The sequence below is a fragment of the Pungitius pungitius genome, chromosome 7, assembly GCF_949316345.1.
Source record: "Pungitius pungitius chromosome 7, fPunPun2.1, whole genome shotgun sequence".
Classification (NCBI taxonomy): domain Eukaryota; kingdom Metazoa; phylum Chordata; class Actinopteri; order Perciformes; family Gasterosteidae; genus Pungitius; species Pungitius pungitius.
In genome coordinates this window covers 17,670,465-17,696,008 of record NC_084906.1, presented here as the reverse complement: position 1 = coordinate 17,696,008, position 25,544 = coordinate 17,670,465, and the positions used below count along the sequence as shown (strand labels likewise).

The 25,544-nt window shown below is 48.1% G+C and overlaps 2 protein-coding genes across 4 annotated transcripts; both read left to right on the top strand.

Annotated features, from left to right (window-relative positions):
- The first annotated feature begins 663 nt into the window (after positions 1-663).
- Positions 664-7,704, top strand: mier2 (mesoderm induction early response 1, family member 2). 3 transcript variants are annotated; one of them, XM_062563585.1, is made up of 13 exons: positions 671-876; positions 1,959-2,097; positions 2,446-2,559; positions 2,713-2,797; positions 3,408-3,487; positions 3,832-3,901; positions 4,053-4,204; positions 4,299-4,380; positions 5,268-5,362; positions 5,437-5,567; positions 5,682-5,815; positions 6,200-6,297; positions 6,722-6,859. In XM_062563585.1, the coding sequence occupies exons 2-12, from the start codon at positions 2,071-2,073 to the stop codon at positions 6,253-6,255; spliced, it is 1,026 nt and encodes a 341-aa protein (XP_062419569.1). In that variant the 5' UTR covers positions 671-876; positions 1,959-2,070; the 3' UTR covers positions 6,256-6,297; positions 6,722-6,859. The 3 variants fall into 3 exon arrangements, with proteins under 3 accessions (XP_037326138.2, XP_037326137.2, XP_062419569.1); XM_037470241.2 differs by lacking the exon at positions 6,200-6,297 and having other exon boundaries at positions 664-876; positions 2,716-2,797; positions 6,722-7,704; XM_037470240.2 differs by lacking the exon at positions 6,200-6,297 and having other exon boundaries at positions 664-876; positions 6,722-7,704.
- A 4,040-nt stretch (positions 7,705-11,744) lies between these two features.
- Positions 11,745-25,097, top strand: plpp2b (phospholipid phosphatase 2b). The gene is made up of 6 exons (XM_037470602.2): positions 11,745-12,191; positions 20,476-20,627; positions 20,724-20,986; positions 21,323-21,380; positions 22,021-22,197; positions 23,033-25,097. The coding sequence occupies exons 1-6, from the start codon at positions 12,116-12,118 to the stop codon at positions 23,189-23,191; spliced, it is 885 nt and encodes a 294-aa protein (XP_037326499.2). The 5' UTR covers positions 11,745-12,115; the 3' UTR covers positions 23,192-25,097.
- Positions 25,098-25,544: the final 447 nt, after the last annotated feature.

Below are 25,544 nucleotides of genomic sequence, written 5' to 3'. Positions count from 1 at the left end.
TTAAGTGCACGGCGTCCTTGTTTTGTTCATGGACTAGAACTTTATTTCTTTGACCTTATCATAAAAGTCCTGTTGAAATAAAAGTACATGTATGGATATTTAAACACTTTTCACACTACTCAATGCAGTTTCAGTTTTTCTTGGCTTCTGACCTTTCCTTAATTCAAAGGAATTTGACATGGCGGTTGTTGCATAACATTGGACAGTAAGACAATATGACATTGAACAAGACAAATAACGTGCAAGAAAAGTGGCGTGTTCACTTTAGTCACATTAGTCGTGCTGTCTTTCCAAATTAGTTAAGTGTCTTATCTTCTGCTAAACGCACTGGTGTCACAGAGGACAGACGAACTTTGTCTGCGGTCAACCTTTACCTCCACCCTGCCTCTCCATATCTCCCGAGAGACACGAGACACGTCTTCACGTCTTTATCTGCTTCGAGCATGTCGCGCGCGCTCCCTCGTCGCGTGTTCAGCACCAGCCGGGACCGAACGGACATTTAAACATTATAAGTTATATTACCTTGTTGTTTATATATTTGAAAAACTGAGAGTGTCTCGTCTCGTGAGGGTTTTTGTTAAACGTTTCACGTTGTTTTGATGTTTAAAAAAAAAAAAAAAAAACATTGCACAAGAGCAGAATGCATGAACTGATATCGAAAGTGGGAGGGAGATGAGAAGAAGAAGAAAAAAACTACAGAGGAATAATTTAATGGCAGCGGGACAAAAAAAAAAATTAGCTGAATTATTTGTGTGAAACAGTCAATACTCTGCGCCCAAACTCACGAGCAGCCGCTGCAATAAACGGAGCCGCGCGGAGCAGCAGACCTTCAACATCCGGGCAACACTCGGCTCGCGCAGAAACGGAATGGCGGAGGTGAGTGAGAGAGAAACGCGGAATGCAACGACTCGAGAAAAAAAAAAAAAAAGCAGACCGAACTGGACACTTTTGTGCCCCGCGGTTCGTCACGCGGGAGGCTCGGACGCCGGTTTCGCCGGCTTGAACGAGGGGCTAACGGCGAGGGGGGGAGGGCATTTTTAACCGGAGGGGAACGCGGGGGGGGGGGAGAGAAATGGAGAAGCTCTCTCTCTCTCTCTCCGGGCGTATCGCCGCGTTCCTCGCGTTGAAGAGCCGTTCCCTCCGGTAGTAAAAAACCCCGGAGAGAGAAACGACGGGGAGCCCAGCGGCCGAACTATATCACCGGGTTGAGTGGCACGGCAAAAGTTGTGGCGGGGTGTGGTGGTGGTGGTGGTGGTGGTGGAGGAGCAGGGTTTGTTTAAAGATGTCCCGGCGGCGGTGAACTCCGACCCTGTTTCTCTTGAGAAGCCCCGTTTGTGTGTCCTTCTCGTGCCGCGGAGGGGGAAGACGCGTTCAGCACCGAGTCGCAGGAAAGCGCCCCTGGTCGGGCACGCGGCGCCGGGCGGGCTGCGACCGAATGGCGGCGAGAGGGTTCGGGTTTTCAAAAAAACAACAACTAAAAACTTATTCTGGCTTCTGAGAAGTAGCATGCAATCAGTCTCTCAGCGTTACGTGCGCTGCGGGGGCTTTTGTCTCGTGGTCTATACGTGGTTAGGTAAGTTTGTTGTTGTTGTTTACACAACTTTTAGGTGGCCTTAGCTGGCGTCGATTCGTTCATTCTTGCCCTAAACCTTTACAGGAACATGAAAACAAGCATGGGAAAAGTGGATGTGTTTTAATACGAAGCACCGGCCTATAACTCGTATCTCAAGACAAATCTGCAGACTTGTCTCAATAATTTTGTCGGCCATTTGGAAAGATTTAAGTTTCAATGGAAAGCTGCACTCTGGGGTTCTACTTCCGTCCCTCTGGCTCTTCTGTTAGAAAACAGTGGTTTCTGATGTGGCCCCGGCCCTACGTGATCCCTCGTTTACTCGTGTGTGCGCTGACATGGCACTCTGCATTCTATTGTTGTTGTTTGTTTTTGTGTGTGTCTGCAGGTGGGCAAAAAGCCCCTGAAGCAAGGCGCGGCGGTTGTGACCCAGTGGGGAGCGGACGCGGCACAGTGATGTGAGGCCCCCAGCCGATGAAGAGGAGCGCATTCGACCCCCAATGAGGATGGCAGCGCGGTCCCACACTGTACGGTTCAGCCATCTCCGTCGCGTTTACGCCAAGGGGCCGCAAACCAAACATTCTTTTCTCTTTGATTACGTCAACCTGACAGCCGCACGGCTCCTCGTGTCTCTCACGCGCCTGTGCTGGAGATTTCTGCTTTGATTTCAATTTGGTAAACACGTTCCAAACACCCCACCCCGGCGCAGTCGACGTTAGAGCTTGACAGCTCTGCGTCAAGGTAACACCTGTTGACGGATGCCGCCCGTACACGCTCAAAAAAAACATCCTCACCTAGCGTCAATGTTTGCTCTGGAAATTACGAATAGAACGAATCGTCTGATGAGGAGTACCTCCGTGTGTGTGTGTTTGCAGGCCGGTGAGCTTCCTTTGAAGGAGCTGCTGGCTCTGTATGGCTACGCGGTGTCCGATCCGGAGAAGGAGACCTGTCACGTGGCCGCCAGCCTGCCAGACATGCCGCCGGACAAGGTGAGGTGAAACGCGCTTCGTTTCAGACTGCCTATCAGTGCGTGCTGTGCCGTTTTTGGACTCCGGATGTGCTCTGCCACGCGCTGCTGCTCTACTGCGCTCTTAATTTGTGTTGTGCTGGATCAAATGACGGAGGATATCTTTCCTGGGGAGGAGGAAGAGGAGTCGTTGGCGGATGATCTCAGGCCGTCGGTCGCCTCGAATGCCTCAGATCTGCTCCGCTGTAACGAACACGCAGGCACGTATTTACACACGTTTCTATGACGATGTAGAAGCTTAACGCCATATGCACACTAAGGTTTTTCTTCTGATGAAACTCTATAGCGAGTCTGGGAAATAAAAAGAAACAAAACAGCCCTGGAACATTTCCTCATCATTGAGTGTAAGACCCGTGCTTTGCTGAGTCTGCAGCGTGTCACTTGTAGCCAGGCGGCTACATTCCAATAACATGACATGCCAGAGTTTATAGTGTCAATAAATGAAATAAAAGCTTTCATATGTTTACTTCTGTGAAATGTGATATAGGGGACTTCCTGGTATCTGACTCCATGTTAATGATGTCAAAGACTCAATCATAGACTGAGTTTATAAATCTTCCCCTGATGATCGCTGGTTCCTCCTAAATCCGTATTTCGTACTGCGTTACATATATTGCATTTTTATGCTTCCTACTGCTGTGTTGGGTGGCTTTCAATAATAATAATAAGAAGAAGAAAAAAAGTTGCAGAAATATACACATATCGACAGAAATATAAGTTACTGTTATTTGTATTTGTTTTTAAATCTTTCGACGTGCCAAATGTGTTTGAAATGATTTCCTTAAACCCCTCTGTGATGTTTGGTCTCAGGTGAAGACAAAGACACGTTAGTCAGCTCATCAAACGAGGACTCTGACGATGCATCTATTCCCTCCAATGACGAACACAAGGTGGGCTCCCGATCAGTCGGTCGAGACAACTTGAGTCTGATCTATACGTTTAATTCACATGTTATTTATACAACCTTTTCATTTAACTAGTTAAGTCAATCGACAACACATTCTAATTTACATTGAAGACCGGGCCACAGGGGCAGCAACAGGAAGCAAGTCTTATTCTTTTGCAATTTGTTTCACCAAGATTATGTGACGATCGGCAGCAAAATGTGTTTTAAACTCAGGAACCCCAGATATTATTGTCAATTCAGAGAGAAACTCTGGACCTCAGTCTCTGAACTGAATACGTCCCATTTGAGCGCTATGACTGACTTTCCCTCTTGAATTCTCTTTGACAGGAGATTATGGTTGGCTCTATGTATCAGGCCAAAATCCCTCCACTCAGTGCATATACCTACCAGGAGAGAGGTAAGCAAACCTTTTGTAGAACGTCGTTCCAGATGATTCAAAGTGGAAACGTGCCTCCGTCGTCTCCAGCCGGCCGCGCCTCCGTCTGCCTGCACCGTCTCCTTGTCAGTGTTCCCCGGCCGCTTATCTCCCTCTGTCTTTGATCCTCTAGCCTGCAGCGGTGAAGACCAGTGTCTGTGGAGACCAGGAGTTCTCTCCGTCCTTGAGGTGGAAGACTTCTTGCTGAACGCACAGAGGCCGCGTGGCCAGCAGGGGACGGCGCGCACGCAAACGCAGAGGGACACCGTGCGGGACAACCAACAGGCACGGCCGTTGCGAGAGGATCCTGGTCTAACCCTAGTCCCGCCCCCTTTTTTTTTTCTTCGTCTCATCGTCCTACTTTTCTCTTGATCGGCAGGCGCTGTATGAGCTGGTGAAATGCAACTTTAATGCAGAGGAGGCGCTGCGACGATTACGCTTCAACGTGAAAGTGTTCAGTGGTAAGAACCTTCCTGTCCTGCAGCGTACTTCCCATTGAACTTTGGCAATAATCCACCCAGTGACGGAGACGACGACTGATCAAGTTCATTCATTCGTTTTGCCTTAATTCATCTCTGACCGCTGTTTGGTAGAAAATTCACTCGCTCCATCCAAGGGAGCTTTACAAAAACACAACAAGTGGAACAATAATAATCCTCCCTCAAGCTACTCGTTTTATGCACAGAAATTAGCAAGTAGCAATTTATCAACGTTTTGCAGATGAATAAAGGGAAACAAAGGCTCCCAAATGCTCAAGTGAATCGTTCGCATGGTGCAGTCGGCGGACGAGCGCTACTGAAAAGTCTTTAGGGAGGAACGACAGTCAGAGTCGTCCGTACAAAGCGATATCATACAGAAACGCAATTAACGAAATTGCAGATGCAACACACTTTCCACAGCCTTTAGAATCAGAACCCTCACAAATAAACTAAAAATGAAACCGGTTCTAAAGAGGGGAATGTGTACTCATTTAGGACCCTGAAATCAACCCACGAGTTCCATAGACTGCAGAACACATCAATCCCACGTGTGAAAAGAGCCGTGACCCCACTGTCACGTTTTTCACACGTCCCATCTTTCCTGCAGCTGGTTTGGTCAAGTTAAAAGGGGAACATTAGGGGGTGCCCTCAACGCAAGGATTTATTTTGTGTAATTCTGATTCAGAATGGAAAAATCTGGCTTATTTCTTTGTAATGTGTTAATTTGTTTCCCAATATAATATTGATTAAGATTCAAATTTGTGAGTTGTGGTGTCATTTCTTTTTAATTTAAAATGTTATTTCTTTTAAATGAAAAGCACTGCTGAAATACTCCTCCGTGCTTCTCTCCCTTTATTTTTATTTTTTAGAAGAGCTTTGTGCCTGGAGCGAGGAGGAGTGTAGGAGCTTTGAGCACGGCTTTCGGGTCTACGGGAAAAACTTCCACCTCATTCAGGCTAATAAGGTGAGTGCTGGGACATTTTTTTTTTTTTTGTCGAGTTTGATGGTGGAACCCGACTTGACGTGACTCCTCCTCAGGTACGGACGCGCTCCGTTGGGGAGTGTGTGGCGTACTACTACATGTGGAAGAAGTCTGAGCGCCACGAGTACTTCACCCAGCAGGCCACGCGGCTCGGCCGCAAGAAGTTCAGCCTGCAGTCGGGGAGCATGTACGTATTGCCCGGAGCGCTGCGTTTCAAAGCCTCGATCACCACTTGGGGGAACGCTGCTTTGTCACCCGCCCTGCGTCTGTAGTACTTGCTAACGGCGGCGGTGTGTCGCAGGGAGGATGGAGAGCAGGACGGGGAGGTCGGGGAGCTGGAAGGCAGCAACAGCTCGTTGTCTCTCAGCTCGGTGGACACTGGACAGCGGCAGTCCCCGTTGCCCGCACAGTCCGGCCTGGATCCACACAAACAAGGTAAACCAGCGCCGCGTGTGGGGGCTCGGGTCCTGGACGCTCTCTTTGTAGATGACCAACACAAGTAATAATGAAGCGAGTGTCACAGCTATTAGATGTGCATTTCTTTTCTTTACAGAAGCCATTTACATCACCCATTATGTCGCATACATTCAGTTTTCTCCCATTGAATGTTTTATTTTGATCACATGGTTTGACTTTTACTTTTGACATCACATACTCATTATCTTATGTTATCATTTTTATGTCTCTCCTCCTTTTTGTTCCCCCTCCCCCCCCCCTATTTTCCTGCTGCTTGTGTGTCCTGTGTGGTTGTGTTTGTGCGTGCACGTGTGCATGTCTGTACCTGCGTGTGCATGCACACCTGTTGACATGGTGCTCCAGAGGAAGAAAGGCGCCCCTGCCTCAGACGAACTCCCCGCTTTCTCTTAAAGCCGTGAACTCGGTCCAGACAGGCCACAGAAAGCAGGCCCGGCCTGCAGGTAAACAAGGCAAGAAGAGCCGATCGGAGGCAATTCAGTTCAATGTGATTAAACCTCCCAGAAGCACAACGCTAATGTAGGCGGCCATAGAGGCTCCTCTGGCTATTCAGTTAATGCCACTAATTATCTAACAGATATGTTGATTTAACTTGATCATTTTCAATCACTCTGCTGTATACAAATGGACCTTGAATTCAAGATCAATATTCATGTAGCAAACATTTAACCATAGCTGTAGTGTCTTTTAGAAATTACATTGTATATTAAGAGAACAAAATGTATAAAATGATCATAAATATAACGATTAAGTTGATGTATTTGACAAGGGTTTATTTTTCTACTAATAAGTGGAATGAACTCCGACGTCCAGTCGATCGGGCATCTTCATGGACTCCTCCTGCGCCCCTCTCTCTCTCTCTCTCAGATGGCGAGCCGGGGACGGGGTCGCCCGGCGCGTGCGGTGACGAGCGCCCCCCGCAGCTGTTCGGCTGCCCCTTCTCCCTCCCGCCCACGGACGACCTGCGGGACCCCGCCTCAGACACCTGCTGTCCCTCAGCTCTCGTCCAGCGCCGGGCCCGGTGGGCCGGCGGCGGCGGCGGCAGCCCTCTGTCCTGCCATGACGACCACTGCCTACCGGGCTCCTGTTTCTACCAGCTGCACATGTGCGGCGGACCTTTTGTCTCGGAGGGCCCCGACTGCGAGGCGGCGGGCTCGGCGGAATCCGGCTCGCCGTCCGCCTCGCCGCCCTCGTCTCCGGCCCGACCGCCACGCTTCCAGGCCCTCGGCGGCCTGCTCCTCCCGTCCAGCGTCCCTCGCTCGCTCACACAGTGACGGGACAATGGGAGGTTCTGCACCGGGTTGTACTCTGAAGGTTTTTTTTTTTTTCCCCTGTGCGGACGTCACCTGTGACAAAAAGAGCTTTTACCTAACTTTGTGAAAAAAGGATGGACCTACTAGCTGAGATGAAGGGGGGGCGGCGTCTTACTCGTCTGTCTGAACACTCTTTTTAAACTGAGTCAAGTGTTAATCCCACTTTGAGGCATTCATGAACAGTTTTTACTACAACCTGCACCACGGCGGAGCTTTTGATGAGCTATTTTTAAGTGGCTCGCGGTCCGTTAGTGTCTATGAACAGAATCTATGATCAACTATGTTTACCAGTTTGTTTCTTATTTATCAGGGTGGCAATGCATCCCGTTTAATCAAAAACTTCGCCCGTGTGGAACCAATCGCGTCCTTGCTTTGGTATGTTCTGCTCAACGCTCGGCACTTTGAGATCTGTGTAAAATCTCTCCGTTGAAACTATGTGAAGAAAACTTTATTTAAACATTTAAGTTTAAACGTCTTCGATCCATTGGGTATTTTCATCCTCCCTTTTTTGGTTCTTCCTACCTGTTTTTTTTTATTTGCACTCCTATCACACCCGTCTGAAAACATTGGGCTTAAAGGGTGAAACTGTCGTAATAATTCTGGTTAAATATGAAGCGCTGAAACGGAACTATTGAGGTAGATATGTGAACATGGTTGGAGAAACAAGCTCAGTGTTTTGGCAGGTTTTATTTTATTTTTGGTTCCTCATTTGAAGTCCACATCAAGGTGTATTAAGGTGCGTTGTCATGATTTCTGATCGCCGTTTTCATCATGTTGAATATCAGGTATCATGAAGACCCGGATTGACCTGCAGAGTGGACTTAAAATAAAATGTGTAAATATAAACTGTACATGCGAACATAGTTAAGTCACTGAATGCAATCGCTCTTCCTCAGGTTCTGCGACTTAAATGTTCCCCAAAGTCAGTGAGCGTCAGAACAGGCGCGTATTAGCCGTTTATTGGAATAAGTTCAAAATAATGGATGTATTCCCCCCTGTGATTTGGGACCACTTTAAACTTGAATGGGATTCTTTTGGGTTTTTCTTTTTTTTTCCCTTGTGAAACATCCTCCCACCAAGTTTAATGAAAAAATAATTTCAATAATCCTGCTGACAAACCGACTAACTGAATTCATGAACTCTTCAGAGAGGTGATGACAGAGGTTGGGGTCCAAAGATCTAATGTGAAATGTACTGGTTCTTATATCTACATTCAAGTAACATGTGATTTGTGCGCAAAGGTGCAGAAGTCGACCCTGAATTGTGGGTTTAACAGAATATCACAGATTTCTCTTTCTCAATGACTTCTACCAGACGTAGAGAGAGACGTCACATATGTAGAAGCCTTGGAATTTCTAATTATTTTATGTATATATTGAAAGCAGTGTTTCAAATCGTCCATAACCCTGTCAATTATTCATAAACTCCGTTGTCATTTAACATCTGAAAGTGCATCTTGTATTTCCTAAAGAACAGACAGACCTTCAAGTGAAGGACTACAAAATAAATGATTAACTTACTGTCTCATATCTCCGAGGAATCGGCTTCTTCCAGGTTAAGAATAGTTTAGAGACTTAACATCTTGACGTGATGGTGTAAATACAAAACTAAAGATTATTGCATTAAATATTTGATTATCTGCATTTAAACAGCCGCACACGGATGAGCTTTAAAATGCTCAATGACTTCATTTGCGTATCTATTCATGTTGTACACATGTGGTATTTTCTTCTGCATGAAATGTCGGGATATTTTGGTCCCGCTCTAAAAAGGTAGAGGGAGAGTCACAGGGAAGGACATGGTTCTGCTCAGTGTTCGTCCTCCTTGGTTCTGTTTGTTTTGTAGATGTGGGAGCTCTGCCTGTGAAACTCGTTAAAAGCCAAACCGGTCTCATATGTTTTGTGTTTGGGAGCTGAGGGCAGGAAAAGGGCGTTTTTCAGCTTTCACACTGCTTTCTATTAATTTTTTTTTTTTTACTTTCATTTTCTAGCAATTTATATATTGTATTGCTTCTGTTGTGTTTGTTTATAATTATATTTTGTTAAAGAACTATGTGAAATAACAAAATGAACTATAAATTATTTTTCAAAGCGGCTACTTGTTTGCTTCATGTACACAAGAAAAAGTATTGTGATAAACATGTTTATTTGATCAACTCATTACTGGTAACGTATTTCAATTTAAACTGAGATCCACAATTTGTGTGCGTCTCTTGAAAATTAAAGTCAACCCGACCCATCGGGCACTTCAGGTACTTCTATGTTGTGCTGTTGCTAACATTTTTTGGGGATTTAATTCGACTCAAGGAAGTAAGCTGTGGTGTCATCAAATTTCTATGAAACTCAAATGTGAAACCCTTTAGAAAACACGTATCATAAACCAAATGTCCTTCCTGTCTCCCCTTCTGTCCCCAGCAGAGTTAGTCCTGAGCCCCCCCCTCCTCTCCCCCGCAGTGTCTCCATCGCCTCTGATAGAAGGACATGCCACTGGACAGCAGTTACAAAGTAAACATGTAAGATATATTTGTCCATCCACGTGATTTGAGTTTTTCTAACGTGTTGCCTGCACATCTATTCAAACATTCATTCAGACAAAAAAACAGGTATTCTTAAGACGAGGAGGACACTTCCCAAGCTGATTAGGGTTCCAAAATGTGCAGTTCAGTTCCAGTTGTCTCATTGCTTTACATCAGACAGCCTAGAAAGATATTTTTACCTGAATTGAAATCAAATTGTGACTGTGCTCATCTCTGTTATCTATTGAATGCCTCTTTGGTGCTGTCATGTGTGTACATATGGCTATAGCGCCCTCTGCTGGTAAGAGGACGACTAAAGATCCAACACAGACGGACGGTGTCTAAAGGTAATTCATGGACGCCTTTGTAGAAATAAGAATATCAGAAACATTTGCTCTGTTATCCCGTTCTAATTTATAAATTCCTGGATATTTGGAAGCAATGCCTCGTCGCCGCTGTGTTTTCATTGTGGCCATGACAACGGAGAGCAAATCTTGACAGGCATCGATTTGACCTTTTTGTGTACATCTATTCTAATAAGGACACTTAATACTTTCCTTACTTTGAACGTTAAGATGGTGTTACCATCTAATTAATTAATTTTAAAAGGATATTTATTTTAAAATCAGGCAAAAGAACAAAAAGGCCTACAAATGAGAGAAAAGGGACCAATGGGTGCCGTGGAAATCAACACCAGAATATTTTTAAAAAGGAGATCCTCAAAAGGAAGACGATTAGTGTCACTTATGGAAAACAAAGGGTTCCTCACGCTCACAATGTCACTCTCTTGACATCATCTTGCCTGCTCGACATACCTTCCATTTCCACACATGACGTTGGCGTCAGGCAGCCGTAACAATGGGGTCACTCTGTTAGTGGAGAAGTTCTCCACATCCATGTTAACACCTGTGGCCGAGATGGTCCATGTCTCCTTTTATGGGACGTTCTGCCTGCTGTTGCTTTTGGAAACAACCAGATGGAGGCAGAAAAGGCTCAGTTTTCCAATCAATTCCCCCCCCCCCCCCCCCTCAAACATTACTCTGGCCTGGTTGTTCCTCCACACATCTGATATTCTTCTCCATGTTATTGTTTCACTCCCAAACTCAAGTTGTCATTGACAGCGTTACATACTCCAGTGCATTTAATTCCACCTCCTTCCAGTGACTCTAACGAAGCAGAAATACACAAGTCCCTTTGTGTCGTCTGCCTAAACTCAAATGGGGCGGAACTAACAGACTCGGGTACTCGACTTTGGGGCAGGGGGGTATGGGGGGGGGGGGGGGGGGGGTGGCATCATGACTTCATGGACTCATGCCGATGCTAAGTCATGCTAATGCCCTCTGCAGCCCCAGCAGGTCTTCCTGCTTTAATGAAGCCATAGTTTTTGTCCTCTAGCTTTCCTTCCCCCCCCCATGTATGCTCAGTGACGTCATGGTTTCACTAATGTGTCTGCGCCTTATTTAGAACACGCTTGTTCTCTGGTAAGTTTCAACATAGATCTCATAGAACTTCTCAAAAAGTGTGTGTGTGTGTGTGTGTGTGTGTGTGTGTGTGTGTGTGTGTGTGTGTGTGTGTGTGTGTGTGTGTGTGTGTGTGTGTGTGTGTGTGTGTGTGTGTGTGTGTGTGTGTGTGATGGAATGAGATAATAAAGGGTTCTCATCTATGTGAGGAGTTCAGCAATTTGGGCTAAACTGGGTCACTGCTCAATTAATTATGAATTGGTAATTGTTTCATTAAGTAATGAATTAAAGCCACAGCCCCACTGCAGTGCTTTTAAATCCACTGATTAATTCCACATTATTCCAGATAATGAGCTCAGGTGCAATGAAAGTAATTATTCACAAGATAATCCTTTATTCCCCCCCGTTTAAAGTATTTTTTAACCGCCTCTCTCAATTTAAATGACATAAAACAAAGTTACACAGCAGAGAGAGAGAGAAAAACAAAAGGCTGAACCACTGAGCGCTTTTCTCCAGCGCGCTTTGCCAGCACGCGCGTGCACGTTTCATGGAGGCTGGCGATGAGGAGCGAGCCGGAGAGGAGCCAGACGAGGAAGTGGGAGGAGGCACCAGTTCTGCGGCTCGGTGCGTGCACTTGGACTCTCCGGACGCCTCCGGCGCTGCGCGATTGGACGATCTCCCCATTCCTGTTCTTTTTTTTTTTTTGGTTTGGTTTGGTTTGGTTTGGTTTTGTTCCCAAAAAGCAGTGTAACTAATGCGCGCGGAGGGACGCGAGACTCCAGTGCGTCTGCGGATCTGCCCAAAGGCGCGTCCTTAACCCACCGGTCGCCAAACACTCTTTTGCTGTCAATGTCGGCACAGGTACGGAAGGGAAGGGGATCCCGGAAGAGCTCGGAGTGCCGGTGACTGCGCTTCTGTTCCAAAGCCGATGGGCTTCAGAAAGTAGTTCCAAGTTGTTGATTGTTTTAAGCAAATGAACGGAAAGAAGATGAAGAACCCGAGGAAGAAGACGCTGTACGTGCTGATGGACGTGCTGTGCGTTGTGGTCGGTGAGTGTAACGATGCCGGTCATTTACAATGCATGCGACATGACGATATGCCTATATGCGGACAGTGGTGAGCAGACCACCGTGATAAACAAAAGCATTACCGCTAAAAGTCAGCTTAATGCACCGCTCCCTTCTATAAAAATGCAAATGATGCGAGTTTCAAAAAGAGAAGTCGTCCCGTGTGTTTATCCCACATGAAATACTGTCCAGGCTGGAATGGGACAGTGAAACCCAGGAGGAAATAACCTCCAGGCCTGCAGAATGCTCCAAACTACTCAGCAGAAAGTTTGCAGCACTTTACAGAGTCTCAGGAAGCTCAATGTTTGTTTATGGAAATTCGATATGTGTGTGTGTGTGTGTGTGTGTGTGTCTGTGCTGGTTATTCTATATTTTGTAAGCCAGGAATCCTCTCCACATCCCGCGTACGGTTCATTTCTCAGGCTCCTGCTTCCATCCACGCTCCACGGACGAGGAGTGTTTGGCTTTTTTAACTTCAGCTTTCTTCAGGACTAGTTTGTTGCTGGCAACTAAACCACAGTCGTTGTGTCTCCTTCCTCCTCTGAGGAATCTTGTCTAATCTTTTAATGAATGGAAATAACTGCGACATGACACACGCCGCTGCCACGGACGCCATTTCCTGACTGACTGGACAGCAACGCAGGAAGCAAACTGACTATTGCGCAGAGAAACCTAGAGAGCGTCTGATGGGAGCACCTGTTGTTGCTGTTGTTGTGATGGAATGTGTCCTCTCTGTCCGGACTGCAGAGCCGCAGAGCAGGCCCCGAGCGCCACGGCGAGCGGTCCCCAAACACGCCACAGTGGCAGCCACGCTGTCGTTTGGGATGGATCCCACGACACGTGCATTCGTGCTTCACAGAGCCCAAACGGTGATAAAAAGCCTCCTCCCGTGGATCCCAGAGCTCCTGTGTGCGTGTGGAATGTCCCGCCGTGGGGGGGGTGGGGGTGGGGGGGGTTCCCCCTCGTATGTGGGAACGTCCACAGGCTGCTGAGCTTGATAAGCCTCGCCGCTCTGCGGTCACAGGACTGGGATTAGAGTCTGTGTTTGGGTTTGGCAGCTCGGGGGCCGTGGGGTGGGGTGGGGTGGGGTGAGGGGCATCGCCCTTCCCCTTTCGCCACCCACGTCCGCCACCACAATAAAAGTGCTAAGTCAACCCACCCCAAGCCTGTGTGATCGTTGTCGCAGCAACACGGGAGGGCTTGGGATCGCGCTAACCGGAGGGTTGTGAGATGGGTTCGGTCTGCGTTTTGGAGCTGTTTACATTTCTTTGGTGTAAACATTTATGTGAACACAAGTGACGTCCGTGTGCGAGTCCCTTTAAACGTCAGCAGTTGATCCCTCCTCCCTCAGCAGATAGTCCGGGTGTTTAGAAAATGACCCGACTTTTCACTCTTTATTTATTACCTCAGTCAACATTGGAAACCTCCAGTTTATTTTCTCAATGGCTGGTTTGAAATGTTCTTCGTTACGGCACGAAGTTCATTTAATAACGTATTGTCATATTTAGGGTGTGGCTATAATGTGACTGACATGCACTCCCTGCCCTAATCAAGCTGTTGTGGATGTGTCCTCCTTTTGTGTTTTAACAATGTGACCAAAAAGGCAAGACACAAACTGGTTGTAGGCAAACATGAGCCTTGGTCCTGGGTCCATTGTTTGTTTTTCGAAGCTCCGTCCTCCCTTCTTCTCCTCCATTCGTTCTTCGTTCTATCCCTCCTTTGGGGGGGGGGGGGGAAGGCCCCGGGGTTTAACCCGAAGGTGTTGCTGCGGACCTCGGTTAATAATCTCTGCATGAATCAGGTGCTAATTGCGAGCCGTGTGATTATGAGCAAAGCTTCACAAAGTGAGGATGTGGGACTAAGAAGGTCTCCAGGCAACAAATGAGTGCAGGACAACTTAGTTTTTTCCATGTGTGTGCTTTGTGCTGCACACCGAGTAATGACAAACCAGTTCTGTTGAAAGTCTATCTCTCACACACACACACACACACACGCATTGTCTCCGTAGGCAGAAAGACCTGCTGAAATGACATCTTCCTGGTCATGTGATTCTCTTTTTCCATTTAGAGACACGACTGACTACGGGTCAATAAATTAGTTTTAAGTTGCTCCTGTGGATTTGAGCACACACACACACACACACACACACACACACACACACTTACTAAGTTATACAATGTTGTAAGAGCGTCTAGTTTTATACCGGATCTACAACAGAGTTTGCTCACAAAGCCCCACGGCAGTAAACAAAGAGCTGCTGCGTCTTCCCTCGCGTGACCTTCCTCCTGGATTGTGGGGGCGTGTGAACGTCCCCCCCCCCACCCCCCCCCCTGCGCTGGAAGCCCGTGCCGAGTTTGTTGGTGCCGCTGCGTCCCCAGGGAGCCGGAACCTCTTCGCGCCGCTGTGTTCGGGAAGACTGATGGCCCCCGAGTTCCCAGCGAAAAAGGCTGCAAAGACGCCTGATGGGAATTGTTTTCCTGGGGAGGGCTGTGTCATGGAAACTGAAGCCCTTTCAACAAACAGGGCTCGTCCCTCCTGAGGGACGTGTGAGCCGGGCTTAATGACCTTAGTTGCTTAAGGATTTGGGGTAAACCTCCACAGTCTTTCTTCAGTCACTACAGTGGATGAGAAACCACATTCATTTTGAGACGTAAAAGTACACAAATAAAAAAAAAAAAAAAAATGAGCTGGTGGAAAATGGAGGAATGTGCGGGAGAGGCACTGTTGGCATTTTTGGTGTCGTTTTTATTTGTTTAAAGACCTGAATGAGATGAAAATCGACAGCTTCAATCACTTTTTATTTTGTTTTTCGATCTCATAAAAACCGGGTCCCGTCCTCTGTTCTGTTGTAGTCTATTTAGAAGCAGAGGAGCTTAAGGCCTTCAAAGCGTGTTCATCCTCTCCGGTGAAACGCAAACGTGCGTAGGAAAGGGACGCCAGAGTCAGGGAAGATTACTCTGTGGACAGGGACCAGAACTTTTGCATCGTGTGGTGCTAATTAGGAGAAACAAGAACGGCTTTCAGGCAACCGCTAAACATAGTCATTTGCATACTGAATACTCTGTATATAAATGTGTGTGTGTGTGTGTGTGTGTCTACATATATATAGAAATGATGTGCAGACGATACAGCAACACATTTAGCGACCTATCAGAGAAGCTCAGCCCCGTTGATGGTCGTTCTAACTGTCACTGCGGACCTTTTCATGGTTTCGGGTTTAGACCTGTGTGGCCGACGGCTTTGATCCCCTCCACACGGCCAGACTCTTTGATTCCCAGATTTAGCCCCCCACCCCCCCACCCCCACCTCCTTACTCACCACCACTCCTCCTCCTCCTCCTCCTCCCTCGCCTGCCACCCCCCCCCCCCGTCTCCTTCTGCAGTGCTCAGACCCCGAGCAGGCGATAAATGATGGACGGAGCGAGGCGGCAGTGTTTTAGAAACGAAGAACGGGCCCCCGGCGGGAGGAGGGCCCGGCGCTTGGCTGGCGGAGGTTGGGCGTTCCTCGTGCGAAGTGGAATTCCTCAGGCCCAACGGCGGCAGAGGTTGTAGGCTCAGCACATACCTTCCGTATTAGTCAGTCCAGCTTGGACGGGGGGGTGGGGGGGGACCGTTAGGAAGAGGGAGCCTCTAGTTGTTTTAAGCCGTGAGCCACCTTGTAAAGGTCTGTAACGGCGTGTTGATGGCGTGTTAAGTCGTGCGTGTTTGAATGGGAAACGAAAAGGAGAGCCGGGGAGGGACAGTGTGAGTTTGGGGAGGCGGATGGGGCAAACGATTAAAGACACCCGGGGGGTGAACATTAAAGAAAGAGAGCGGGGTTAGCGAGGAGGGGAAACGAGAGCTAGGATGAGGAAAGAGGGATGAGGAAAGAAGGAACTCTCAAAGAAGGAACCCTCGCCCTGGAAAGAGGAGAAATGGGATTCGTTGGAGGAGCAAATGTTCCAGCTGTGACCCTGAGGGATCGTTTTAGACCAAATAGAGCAGCCCCGGGGCATGAGAACACCCCTGTGACACACACACACACACACACACACACAGGTTTTACAGGCCTTGAAAATAAGCATAATGAAAACCCAAGACTAAATGTTGTTCCAAGTGAGGAGAATAATAGCCCGTCCACATGGTTTTACAGGTGCAGCAGGTTGTGTCAGGGAAACATGGACCAGTAGGTGTGAAGCACTCAAGTCTCTAACCGCTGAAGCAACATAGAGATGATCGAGGCGTTGGCTTTTTTCCGTGAGCAGCCATTGTGACCTGGGACAAAGAGAGACAAACTGCAATTAGAAAAAGGAAGAAAAAGGAAAAGGCCAAAAAGAGAGAGAGAGAGAGAGACCGGACGTAAAAGGCCTCAAACCGCTGCCCCGAGGGTGCCATTGTGGTCCAAGTGGTCCTTTTCGTAATTGCACATCTGCCAGCTAAGTAAAGCGCCGTCCCCTGGAGGCCTCTATATTTAAAACAGAAGGAGAAGTGTGTGGGAGGACGCTGCGATCAAGAGGGACAGACAGACAGAGAGACGCAGCTCCAGGGAGAAGAATGAAGGACTTTGAATAAGAGACGAGGGGGAGGGGGGGAAAAAAAAGCCGAAATGGAGGATGTGAATCAGCAGTGTCGGAAGGAACGGAGGACAGTGCCCTCTCTCTCACTGGCATCTTTGTTTGTCCGTGGTGTCAAATCATCATCATCATCATCATCATCATCGGCATCGGCTCGGCTCTCCGCCGAGACACCGAGTCGTCGAGATGCCACTGTGGACGGAGGCCTATCTGCCCACCAGGTCAAATGAAAAAAGCCCCAGAATGCAACTAAAGCCTCTAAAATGGAACTTCTTTAACGTGAGGCAGGAAAGGCTCGGGGCAGGTTTTATTTTTTATTTTTTTGCGGGGGCCTGACTGGCAGCTGGAGATTCGCTTCCTGGCTGCATTCCAAACTGGCAGCGATTTCCTTTCTGCGTCCGTAGAGGCAGGTGTCTGAGGAGAAGGTTCTCCTCCCACGCCCCCAAACCTCGCCTCCACGTCGACGTTCTTTTCGCGTTTTCCCGCCGCATAAATCAACTTGGTCTCTGGAGAAGGCGCAGGCGGCTCGGCCTGCGGAGGTCGGCTCGTGGTGTCCCAGTGACCTATTTCGTCTGCCAAAGGGTTTATTTTTGAGCAGTGTGAGTGGCTGCTTTGTTCCTCTGCAGATATGATCAGAGGCACCTCTCATGAGGCCCACCTCAGGATGCACCACTCGTTCCGCCCCCTGACGAACATCCAGACTCTCGACGTCGTTTAATACGAGCGCTTTTGTTTTCAATCCAAACTTGTGATTTATGAGGGGTTTTTTTGAGCTGAAAGCACGTGTCAGCACAGTCTTTTTTTTTTTTTTACAAGCCATGGGAGGGTTATTTAAGGCCCGGTGTCCCGACTTCCCTCATCCCCTGGAATGTGTTGGGCTGACTGGCCCCGAGTTTGTTTTTTAAGATGGTTTAGTCATGGCGAAGAGGCTAATTCACAGGTAAATACAAATGACGCCCACGAATGCAATGTCGCAACAGCTGAGCGCTTGGCAGGCTGAAGGAGGTGGGATATTTCATTAGCGGCCCGACACCTCTCCCCGACGCCTTTCCCCCCCCCCTTTAATTCTCCCCTGGCTGCTCCGTGATGAATGGCTTGCTCTGGCAGGTGCTAAAAGCTTCATAAAACAGTTTGAAGTTGCTGTACCACATCAATAGAAATTAATATGTCCTCCGGCCCTTTTTAAAGGGACATTTACCATGCTGTATTAAGTAAATAAACTTCCCCGTGACACCCCCTTTTTATATAAATGTACTTCTGCAGTAATATGCGTTGGATTGAAAGTCTTTTCTTTAGTCTACTGTTCCAGTTGATTTTTAAGGTTGTGTTGAATGCACACATTACTCCAGGCCTTAAAAAGTTGGTATTGGCGGAAAAAATATGTTGAGTGGAAACAGATTTCCTGTCATAATACCCCCCCCCCCCCCCCGAACCAATGGATTTATGCCTCTAAACCCAAAGAACGATATTTATTTTCATGCCCTATAATATTATGCTACCAAATAGCAAATCAGACAGTTGATTATTACATTTGGGTCCATACCAGACACATGAGTCTGAACAGTGAACACGTTTAAGACTTTTTTCTTTCTTTGTCTTTTTTCTTTATTTTTTAGCCACAGTTAAAAAATTTTTTTTGAAAATAGCGTTATTGAGAGACAGCTGTTGGAAATAAGGTCCTTTTTAAGGACACTATCAGTTGTGGAACGTCTTCCGCCAGCTGCAAAGCAGGATACAGCTGCAGAAGCTGCCACATCATTGAATTCACCATCGGGGTCCAGCAGGATGTTGGTTCAATGCAGGAGAACATGCATTGTGCTCTGGTCGACACAAACACCACTATTGTGGTGCCTGAGGGAAACATTTGTGGGAAAAAAATACTTTCCATAGCCCTTTTTTTTTTTTTCCCCAACGCGGCTGGTAGATGTGACACCAGCGACCCAGTCGGCGTCCGGTGGCTTGTGGGAGGTCGCTTCTGCAGGAACAGGCTTCATCCAGCTGCTGCTGCACCCAAAAGAGAAGGGGCGTCAAATGCAGGAGACGTGCATGAGACCACTTGTGGATGTCTGCACCCATGGGTGCAGACATCCACAAGTGGTCTCATGCACTAAGAACGTCCAGGAGTTGTTTAACTCTGCTTAGAAGAACATTTTTTTAGATCTTTCCCCTTTAACACTTTGTGTTGAAACTATCAGTTTTCAGTGTTTTTGAGTGTCCTGTTGCAATCCCCCCGCCTCTCAATTGGTGGTTTCTCCTTCCCGGTTTGTCTGGTTCGAAGCCCAAACTCCTCGCAGGTCGGGCTCCCGTGAGTCGATGTGCGAGGAGGCTGTGTTCATCTCACGGAGCACCGTTGTCTCCGCTCCTCTCGGCACAAAGCGACGCTGTCCCGTGAGGAGCATGTAACTCCCCCCTCATGTCCCCCTTGGATGGAGGGAGACGTTGGGTGTCATCCAGCGTTCACTGAAGACGCTTTTAGCCATCGGGGTGCGCCTGTGTTTGGATTTGTTTCTCTGAATGAGCGGCTAACGTGCGATCCGTCCACCTTCTTGTCTGGTGCCGGTATTCCTCCATTCACAGCAGGTTTTTTTTTTTTTAGGGCGGAGTTCACTTTCCGCCTGAATCCCCATCCGCCGCCTAGTTGTTTATTTTTCTTTTGGTCTTCGGGCCTCTCATCAGCCGCAGACTGTTAAGAATGGGAGAGGGAGCACCGCTCATTTACACAGAAACACAATACCACTAATGAGAGCACATTTCAAGGGTGCCCACGTGTGTTTTTTCTTGTACGCGGCCGTGGGGCATTTCCACCGTGGCCTCAAGACTGTCTGGCCGCCATTTATGGACACCGGCGGTGGACATCAGACGCATTCCTCCGCAGGGCTGCGACTTGTGATCATTTCCGTCTATCAGTTAATGGTTAAAAGCTTGAAGCTGTGGCCCACAATGGATCCTGAGAGTGAAGAGAATCTCTCAAAATCTAAAGTATCCTCAGTGTGTGTGTTTTTTTTTTTTCCCCACCAAATTTTCCCTCAGTCATTACAATTAGGGAGGAACTTGAATGTATTCATTAAAATGTGCCTTTGCACATAGACAGATAGACAGATGTCTGCTATACTTGTCGGCCTTGTTTTTTTTCACTCAGCCACATCCTTCAAAAGAGCTGCAGTTGTGTCTGTCTCGTAAATGTATGTTCCCTCTTGTGTCTGAGGATGTTTGTGATGTTTGATTTGTGCACATGCCAACATGCCTGTGTGTGTGTGTGTGTGTGTGTGTGTGTACATAAATGCTATTTTGTACTCTCTGTTTTTGTTATTCCCCGCTCCGCATTTTTACCCAGACGTTTAACTTGCTGAATGTTTTCCTTTTTCATTCTCCGTAGGGCTTGTTTTTGTCATTTATGTTTTTAGACTTTGAGGTCCAAAAGGGAGGGAGAAAACTCCATGGCGATCCTTTTTTAGGAAAACATTTTCACATCCCAGCTCCCTTTTGAAATGATGTCTGAAAAGGGCACAAAAAATGTTATTCCACTTTTCTTTCTTCTAGAATTACAATGTCAATTAACACCTGGATGAACCTTGCCTTCTGGTCTTTTTGCGCGCCCCCCCCCCCCCCCCCCCCCTTAAGATCTCTGCTGCGTTCATCTTACTGCACCAGAACGCACAGAACTTCTCCAAACGCGGCAAACGAACCGCTCACACTGTTGTTTCTCTGCTGCAGCGGCACTGCCCTTCATCATCATGACCATCGTGTTCAAGCCCTATCAAAGAGGGGTCTACTGCGACGACGAGAGCATCATGTACCCCCTAAAGCCAGACACCATCACCCACGGCATGCTGGCGGCTGTCACCATCTCCTGCACCGTCATCATCGTAAGATCAACTTCATCCCCCTCCTAAAATCTAATGATGCTTTAAAAAAAAAAAAGAGGGCCTCAAGGAAAAACTCTTTTTTTTTTCCCCCCTCAGATCTCTTCGGGGGAGGCTTACCTGGTCTACAGCAAGAGGATTCACTCCAATTCTGACTTCAACCAGTATGTAGCTGCACTCTACAAGGTAGTGGGCACCTTCCTGTTCGGCGCCTCCGTCAGCCAGTCGCTCACCGACCTCGCCAAGTTCACCATCGGCCGCCCGAGACCCAACTTCATGGCCGTGTGCGCCCCCAAGGTCTGCACGGGGTACGTGCAGGCCATCAACTGCACCGGGGCGCCGCGTGACGTCACAGAGTCCAGGTAGGAGCGGCAGATCCCCCCGCGACGTGGACCCGGGGGAGGGGGGGGGGGGGGGGGGGGGGGATGAACCGGCCTGACTCGTACGGTCCCCATGGCGATATGAGGCCTGAGTGCATCGGTACCAAGCTCATACCGGTCCTTATCGAGTCATTTACATCTATTCGAGTATCAGCCCGTTTAGGTGTCTGTGCATCCCTGATCGTGGTAGAATACCTGATGTATAACTCAACCCATCAGTGCATGCTGGTGTCTTTTGGGCGGGACGATCGGACACGTTTAATGTCGCCGACTGTGTCGGACGGTTTTAAATGCCCCCCCTTTGATTCTCTTCTCCAGATTGTCCTTCTACTCCGGCCACTCCTCGTTTGGAATGTACTGCATGCTCTTCTTGGCGGTGAGTACAAGCACGTGAGCTCTGATCTCTGTGCACGGTAAACAAGGAAATCCCTCGGCTGGAGGCGTCGCTTTTTGCTTTTTGAGCGCTTCGCGGTGGCTCTTCTGTGCTTGGTGTCGGTGGCGTGATACCATCTACCCTGAAAGCTTCAGAGGGCCATAAATGTGACCGCTGCATTATGTCACTGCGTATTAAATGACATGTATACACGGCGTTGGGAGGGTTAAATAAAATATGTTAGGAACACCAATTACTAAATGTAGTCTGTGACCTATTTCACGTATAAAAAGTAATGGGAACAACTATGCAAATAGAAACGAGGGACATGAAAACAGGGACACGTTCTCTTTATTGCGTATGTAAAGCAGGAAAAGGGGAACAACGTCCCAGTACACAGGGCAAGTTGTGCCCTACCAGCTGGTCTCATCCAAGGACCGGTACCATTCGCCACATGGTTTCAGCCCCACTTTTTCGAAGGAGCAGCAGCACCAAAAGTTCACTCGTGTTCAAAGGCCGCTGTGAGAGACTTGTGAGTCTGTCAGGTGTTGTAATGTTTGCAGTGTAGTATCTATCCCCTTATCTCTCTCTCTCTCTCTCTCTCTCTCCCTTCCACTACCCCCCCCCCCCTCACTTCCTACAGCTCTACGTGCAGGCGAGGCTGGTGGCCAAGTGGGCCAGACTTCTCCGGCCCACCATCCAGTTCTTCCTGGTGGCCTTCGCGGTGTACGTGGGTTACACCCGAGTCTCTGATTACAAGCACCACTGGAGCGACGTGCTGGTGGGGCTGCTGCAGGGAGCGCTCGTTGCCGTGCTCAATGTGAGTCTCCACGGCAACGCCCCTCAAGGACAAACGTTGCGAAACTGAAGGATTCCTAAATGCCGTTTCTAAATCAGTGCGCCTTTCGCTTCGGGTCCCTGTGAATCGAGATGGTCACGGTTCTGGGCAACTGACAGAAAGGTTGAAATTGTACACAACTAACTCGGCCATTTAACTGTGAAGAAGCTCCGGCCTCAAACATTGAGTCGTGCTCCTGTGCTTTCTGGCTTTAGGAAGAGCAAGCGTAAGTGGGTCCAGATCATTAAAAAAAATCTTTTTATTAGTTATAGGCCCTTCAGAGTGCAGAGCTTTGCTTCAGTCTGGCAGTAAAGAAGAAGAACGAGAGTGAGTGGCAGCAGAAAAGTGGGACTTGATACAAACCAACACACAAAAGTCCATTCTGCTCACTTCATCCAGCTGGGCGTCCTGATTGTTACTGACACTGTTTGTAGTGTGTGTGTGTGTGTGTGTGTGTGTGTGTGTGTGTGTGTGTGTGTGTGTGTGTGTGTCCGTGTGTGTGTGTGTGTGTCCATGTGTGATTGATTGGGAAGTGAGCCCTGCTCCTTTGGCCTTCACAGTGTTGAAACCCTCTTGGGCACAGTGTTTTATGGCCTTCAGGGGTTGTGCCTGCGCTCTGTGTGTTCCTCTCAGATATGTGTGTGTGTGTCACTTTACAGCTGCGCATAGACCTGCAGAGACTCATATAATCACAGTTTCCAGCCCAGCCCTTACCTCCTCTGTATCGCTCACATGACCGAAGTTAAACTCCTCTCTTTCCTGTTTCCTCCTCTCGTCTCCTCTTCCCTCCTCTCCTCTCCTCTCCTCTCCTCTCTAGGTGCACTTTGTGTCAAACTTCTTTAAGAAACGTCCTCCACGTTGCAAAGCGCCGGACGCGGCGGACAGCGAGGAGCCGGAGAGGAAACCCAGCCTGCAGATTGCAGACTCCGAACGCGGGAACCATTACAACTATAACCACAACCACGGTCCTGTGTGATGGGTTTGGGGGTGGGGGGGGGGGCTGCGGGGAACGGAGGCTGCAGCCTGCATGCGTCAAACATGTGACCGGATCAGACTCCGGTGCTTCAGCCTTCGATTGTGCATTCGACGAGTGTCCCATTTGGGAGTGTGTGTGTGTGTGTGTGTGTGTGTGTGTGTGTGTGTGTGTCCCAAGGAATGGAACTGAACTATCGGGTCTGCAGCTCGCAGCCTCTAAGCCCCCCTCCCCCACCCCTCTCTCCCACCATCACAACAACCACTAGACTGACTTGAGGGGGCGACATGGCGTCCGAGCCCCCTCTCGCCGCGATGAACTCCCTTCCTCCTGTGGGAGAGAGAGAGAGCGAGAGAGAGAGAGCGAGAGGAGCGTATTGAACCGCGTGCGCTTACAGCCGCATTGAGCGAAAGACCCCGAAACACCCCCCCCCCCTCCCCCCTCCCTGTGCCGACCTGACTAATGTAAGCCTTGATATTGACCAGCCTGAGTCGCCTTCTCGCTGTGCACCGGGTCATAGGGGAGGGGAGAGGAGGGGGGGGGGGGGGTTAGGGGGTGTTGATTTCATAGTACTAACAACTGTTTGACTTACCAGATCGATTTGAACTGGCTATCACATAAATCACTTAATGTAGCTTTAGCCTGCTTTTGTGTATTTTTTATTTTTATCTCTGTATGTTGAGAACCGAACGTGTTTGTGGTGATGAAAGAAAAAGAGGAAGAAAGGCAGGAATCCCCATGAATGTTGGCAAAGGCACGCCGAAGATCTGCTTCATTCCAGTGCCTCTTTTCTTAGTGTGTGTGTGTGTGTGTGTGTGTCTTAGTTCAGTCCTGTTGAATCGTCTCATTAATTGGTCTGAATCCAAATGGAGTGAAGGATACGGAGACTTAAGCTTTAAAGGCAGATTTTGTGAGCAGAGTCACCCTCGACAGTGGTGACGCTTTTTTGAAGAGTGTTTGAATTGAATTGTGTAGTTTTGTGAAGGATTTTCACTGCAGGGTTTAGAAACGTACCGTTGGACTTAATGTGCCGTACCACTACCACACTGCCAATCAAATATCTACTCTGCCCTCTGTCTTTTTTTAACTTCTCAAATACTATTAATCAAAGGAGGACGAGACGACCATTTTGAAAATGGTGTTTTAATTTATTTAAAAACAAGACGTTTTTTTTTAATTTACTCTTGTAAAGTTGGAAACACCAGCGCTAATGTTAAGGTTTTTGTGCAATCACCCCCCCCCCCCCCTTACTGTGCATACTAATGCTATGAGACGTGCTTGGTGTTGTATGAAGGATGCACAGATATGCTCGGGTGTTTTTTGCTTGGAGGTCACGTCTTGTTTCACCCTGTGCTTCGGCCATCGGGTTCTCAGACCAAACGGATCCAGGTCCAAACATGTTCCCACTTCAAAGCTTCCTCCTGTGTTCCCCCCCCCCCCCCCCTTTTTTCCTGTGTTGATGGACGAGGTTAATCTGTGAATGCGGCCTCCTGTACAGAATGCGGACCCCTGGAGGACCAGATCAGACAGAACACAAAGCTGATCGGAAGGGGGGGGCAGACAGAATATCACCTGGTAGTGATTGTAGCGGGGGGACCAGAGAAAGGCGGTGTACTTCGGGGGGGGTATCCCATGGTGAACCACTGGCCCGAGGCACCTCCTGCACGTTTAAAACACATCTGCAATGAAAAACAGCTGGATCTGTGCGATGCCCCCCCCCCCCCCCCCCCCGCATCTAAACCATCTGTGCGTTACTCCAAAAGAGGACGAGGAAGTCGACTCTCTGGTCGGCTAACCCTGACTGTTTATGTGTCCAATGTGGGTGTGATTAAAGCTGTTTACCTTTTTACTAAACATGAATTATCTACAGGCTCCAACCTAGAGAAATTGTAAATAAATATATAATCGCACAGGTATACTGCTTTGTTTTCACTTATTGATTTAATGTCAGTGACGTTACTGAATCTGTGTTATTTTGGTTGATCAAATGACCCTCCAACATCATCAATTTGAGATTTTCCAAACGTTCCAACATTATTATATAAATGTGGCTTATGTGGATATCGAGAGCCTTCAGGGAAATTTGCATTTATTCCCGAATCTTCCACAAAAAGGGAAATGCAAACGCGGCGCTGAGGATGCAGGGAGGGGTTAAGCCGGGGGCCCCCGTGCCGCCGCAGCAGCGTGTCCCTGCTGGAGAATGGCTGCACAAAAATAAACATGTATTTATAACTAAATAAGCCCAGACTGGACCCATGGGGACGTTTTGTGGGAGTTTTGTTGGCAGCGGCATTGAAAGCCACTGTCATCCCTCGTTTAAAACATGATTACTCACTCGCACGTATTGAAAGTTGTG

Bases quoted from the DNA above. Each gene is read 5' to 3' on its own strand.
- mier2 (XM_037470240.2), top strand. From the start codon at position 2,071: ATGAGGATGGCAGCGCGGTCCCACACT. The intron at 3,902-4,052 runs GTAAGCAAACCT...TTGATCCTCTAG, and splicing joins ATATACCTACCAGGAGAGAG to CCTGCAGCGGTGAAGACCAG. The intron at 5,816-6,721 runs GTAAACCAGCGC...TCTCTCTCTCAG, and splicing joins CCTGGATCCACACAAACAAG to ATGGCGAGCCGGGGACGGGG.
- plpp2b (XM_037470602.2), top strand. From the start codon at position 12,116: ATGAACGGAAAGAAGATGAAGAACCCGAGGAAGAAGACGCTGTACGTG. The intron at 12,192-20,475 runs GTGAGTGTAACG...TCTCTGCTGCAG, and splicing joins CGTGCTGTGCGTTGTGGTCG to CGGCACTGCCCTTCATCATC. The intron at 22,198-23,032 runs GTGAGTCTCCAC...TCTCCTCTCTAG, and splicing joins CGCTCGTTGCCGTGCTCAAT to GTGCACTTTGTGTCAAACTT.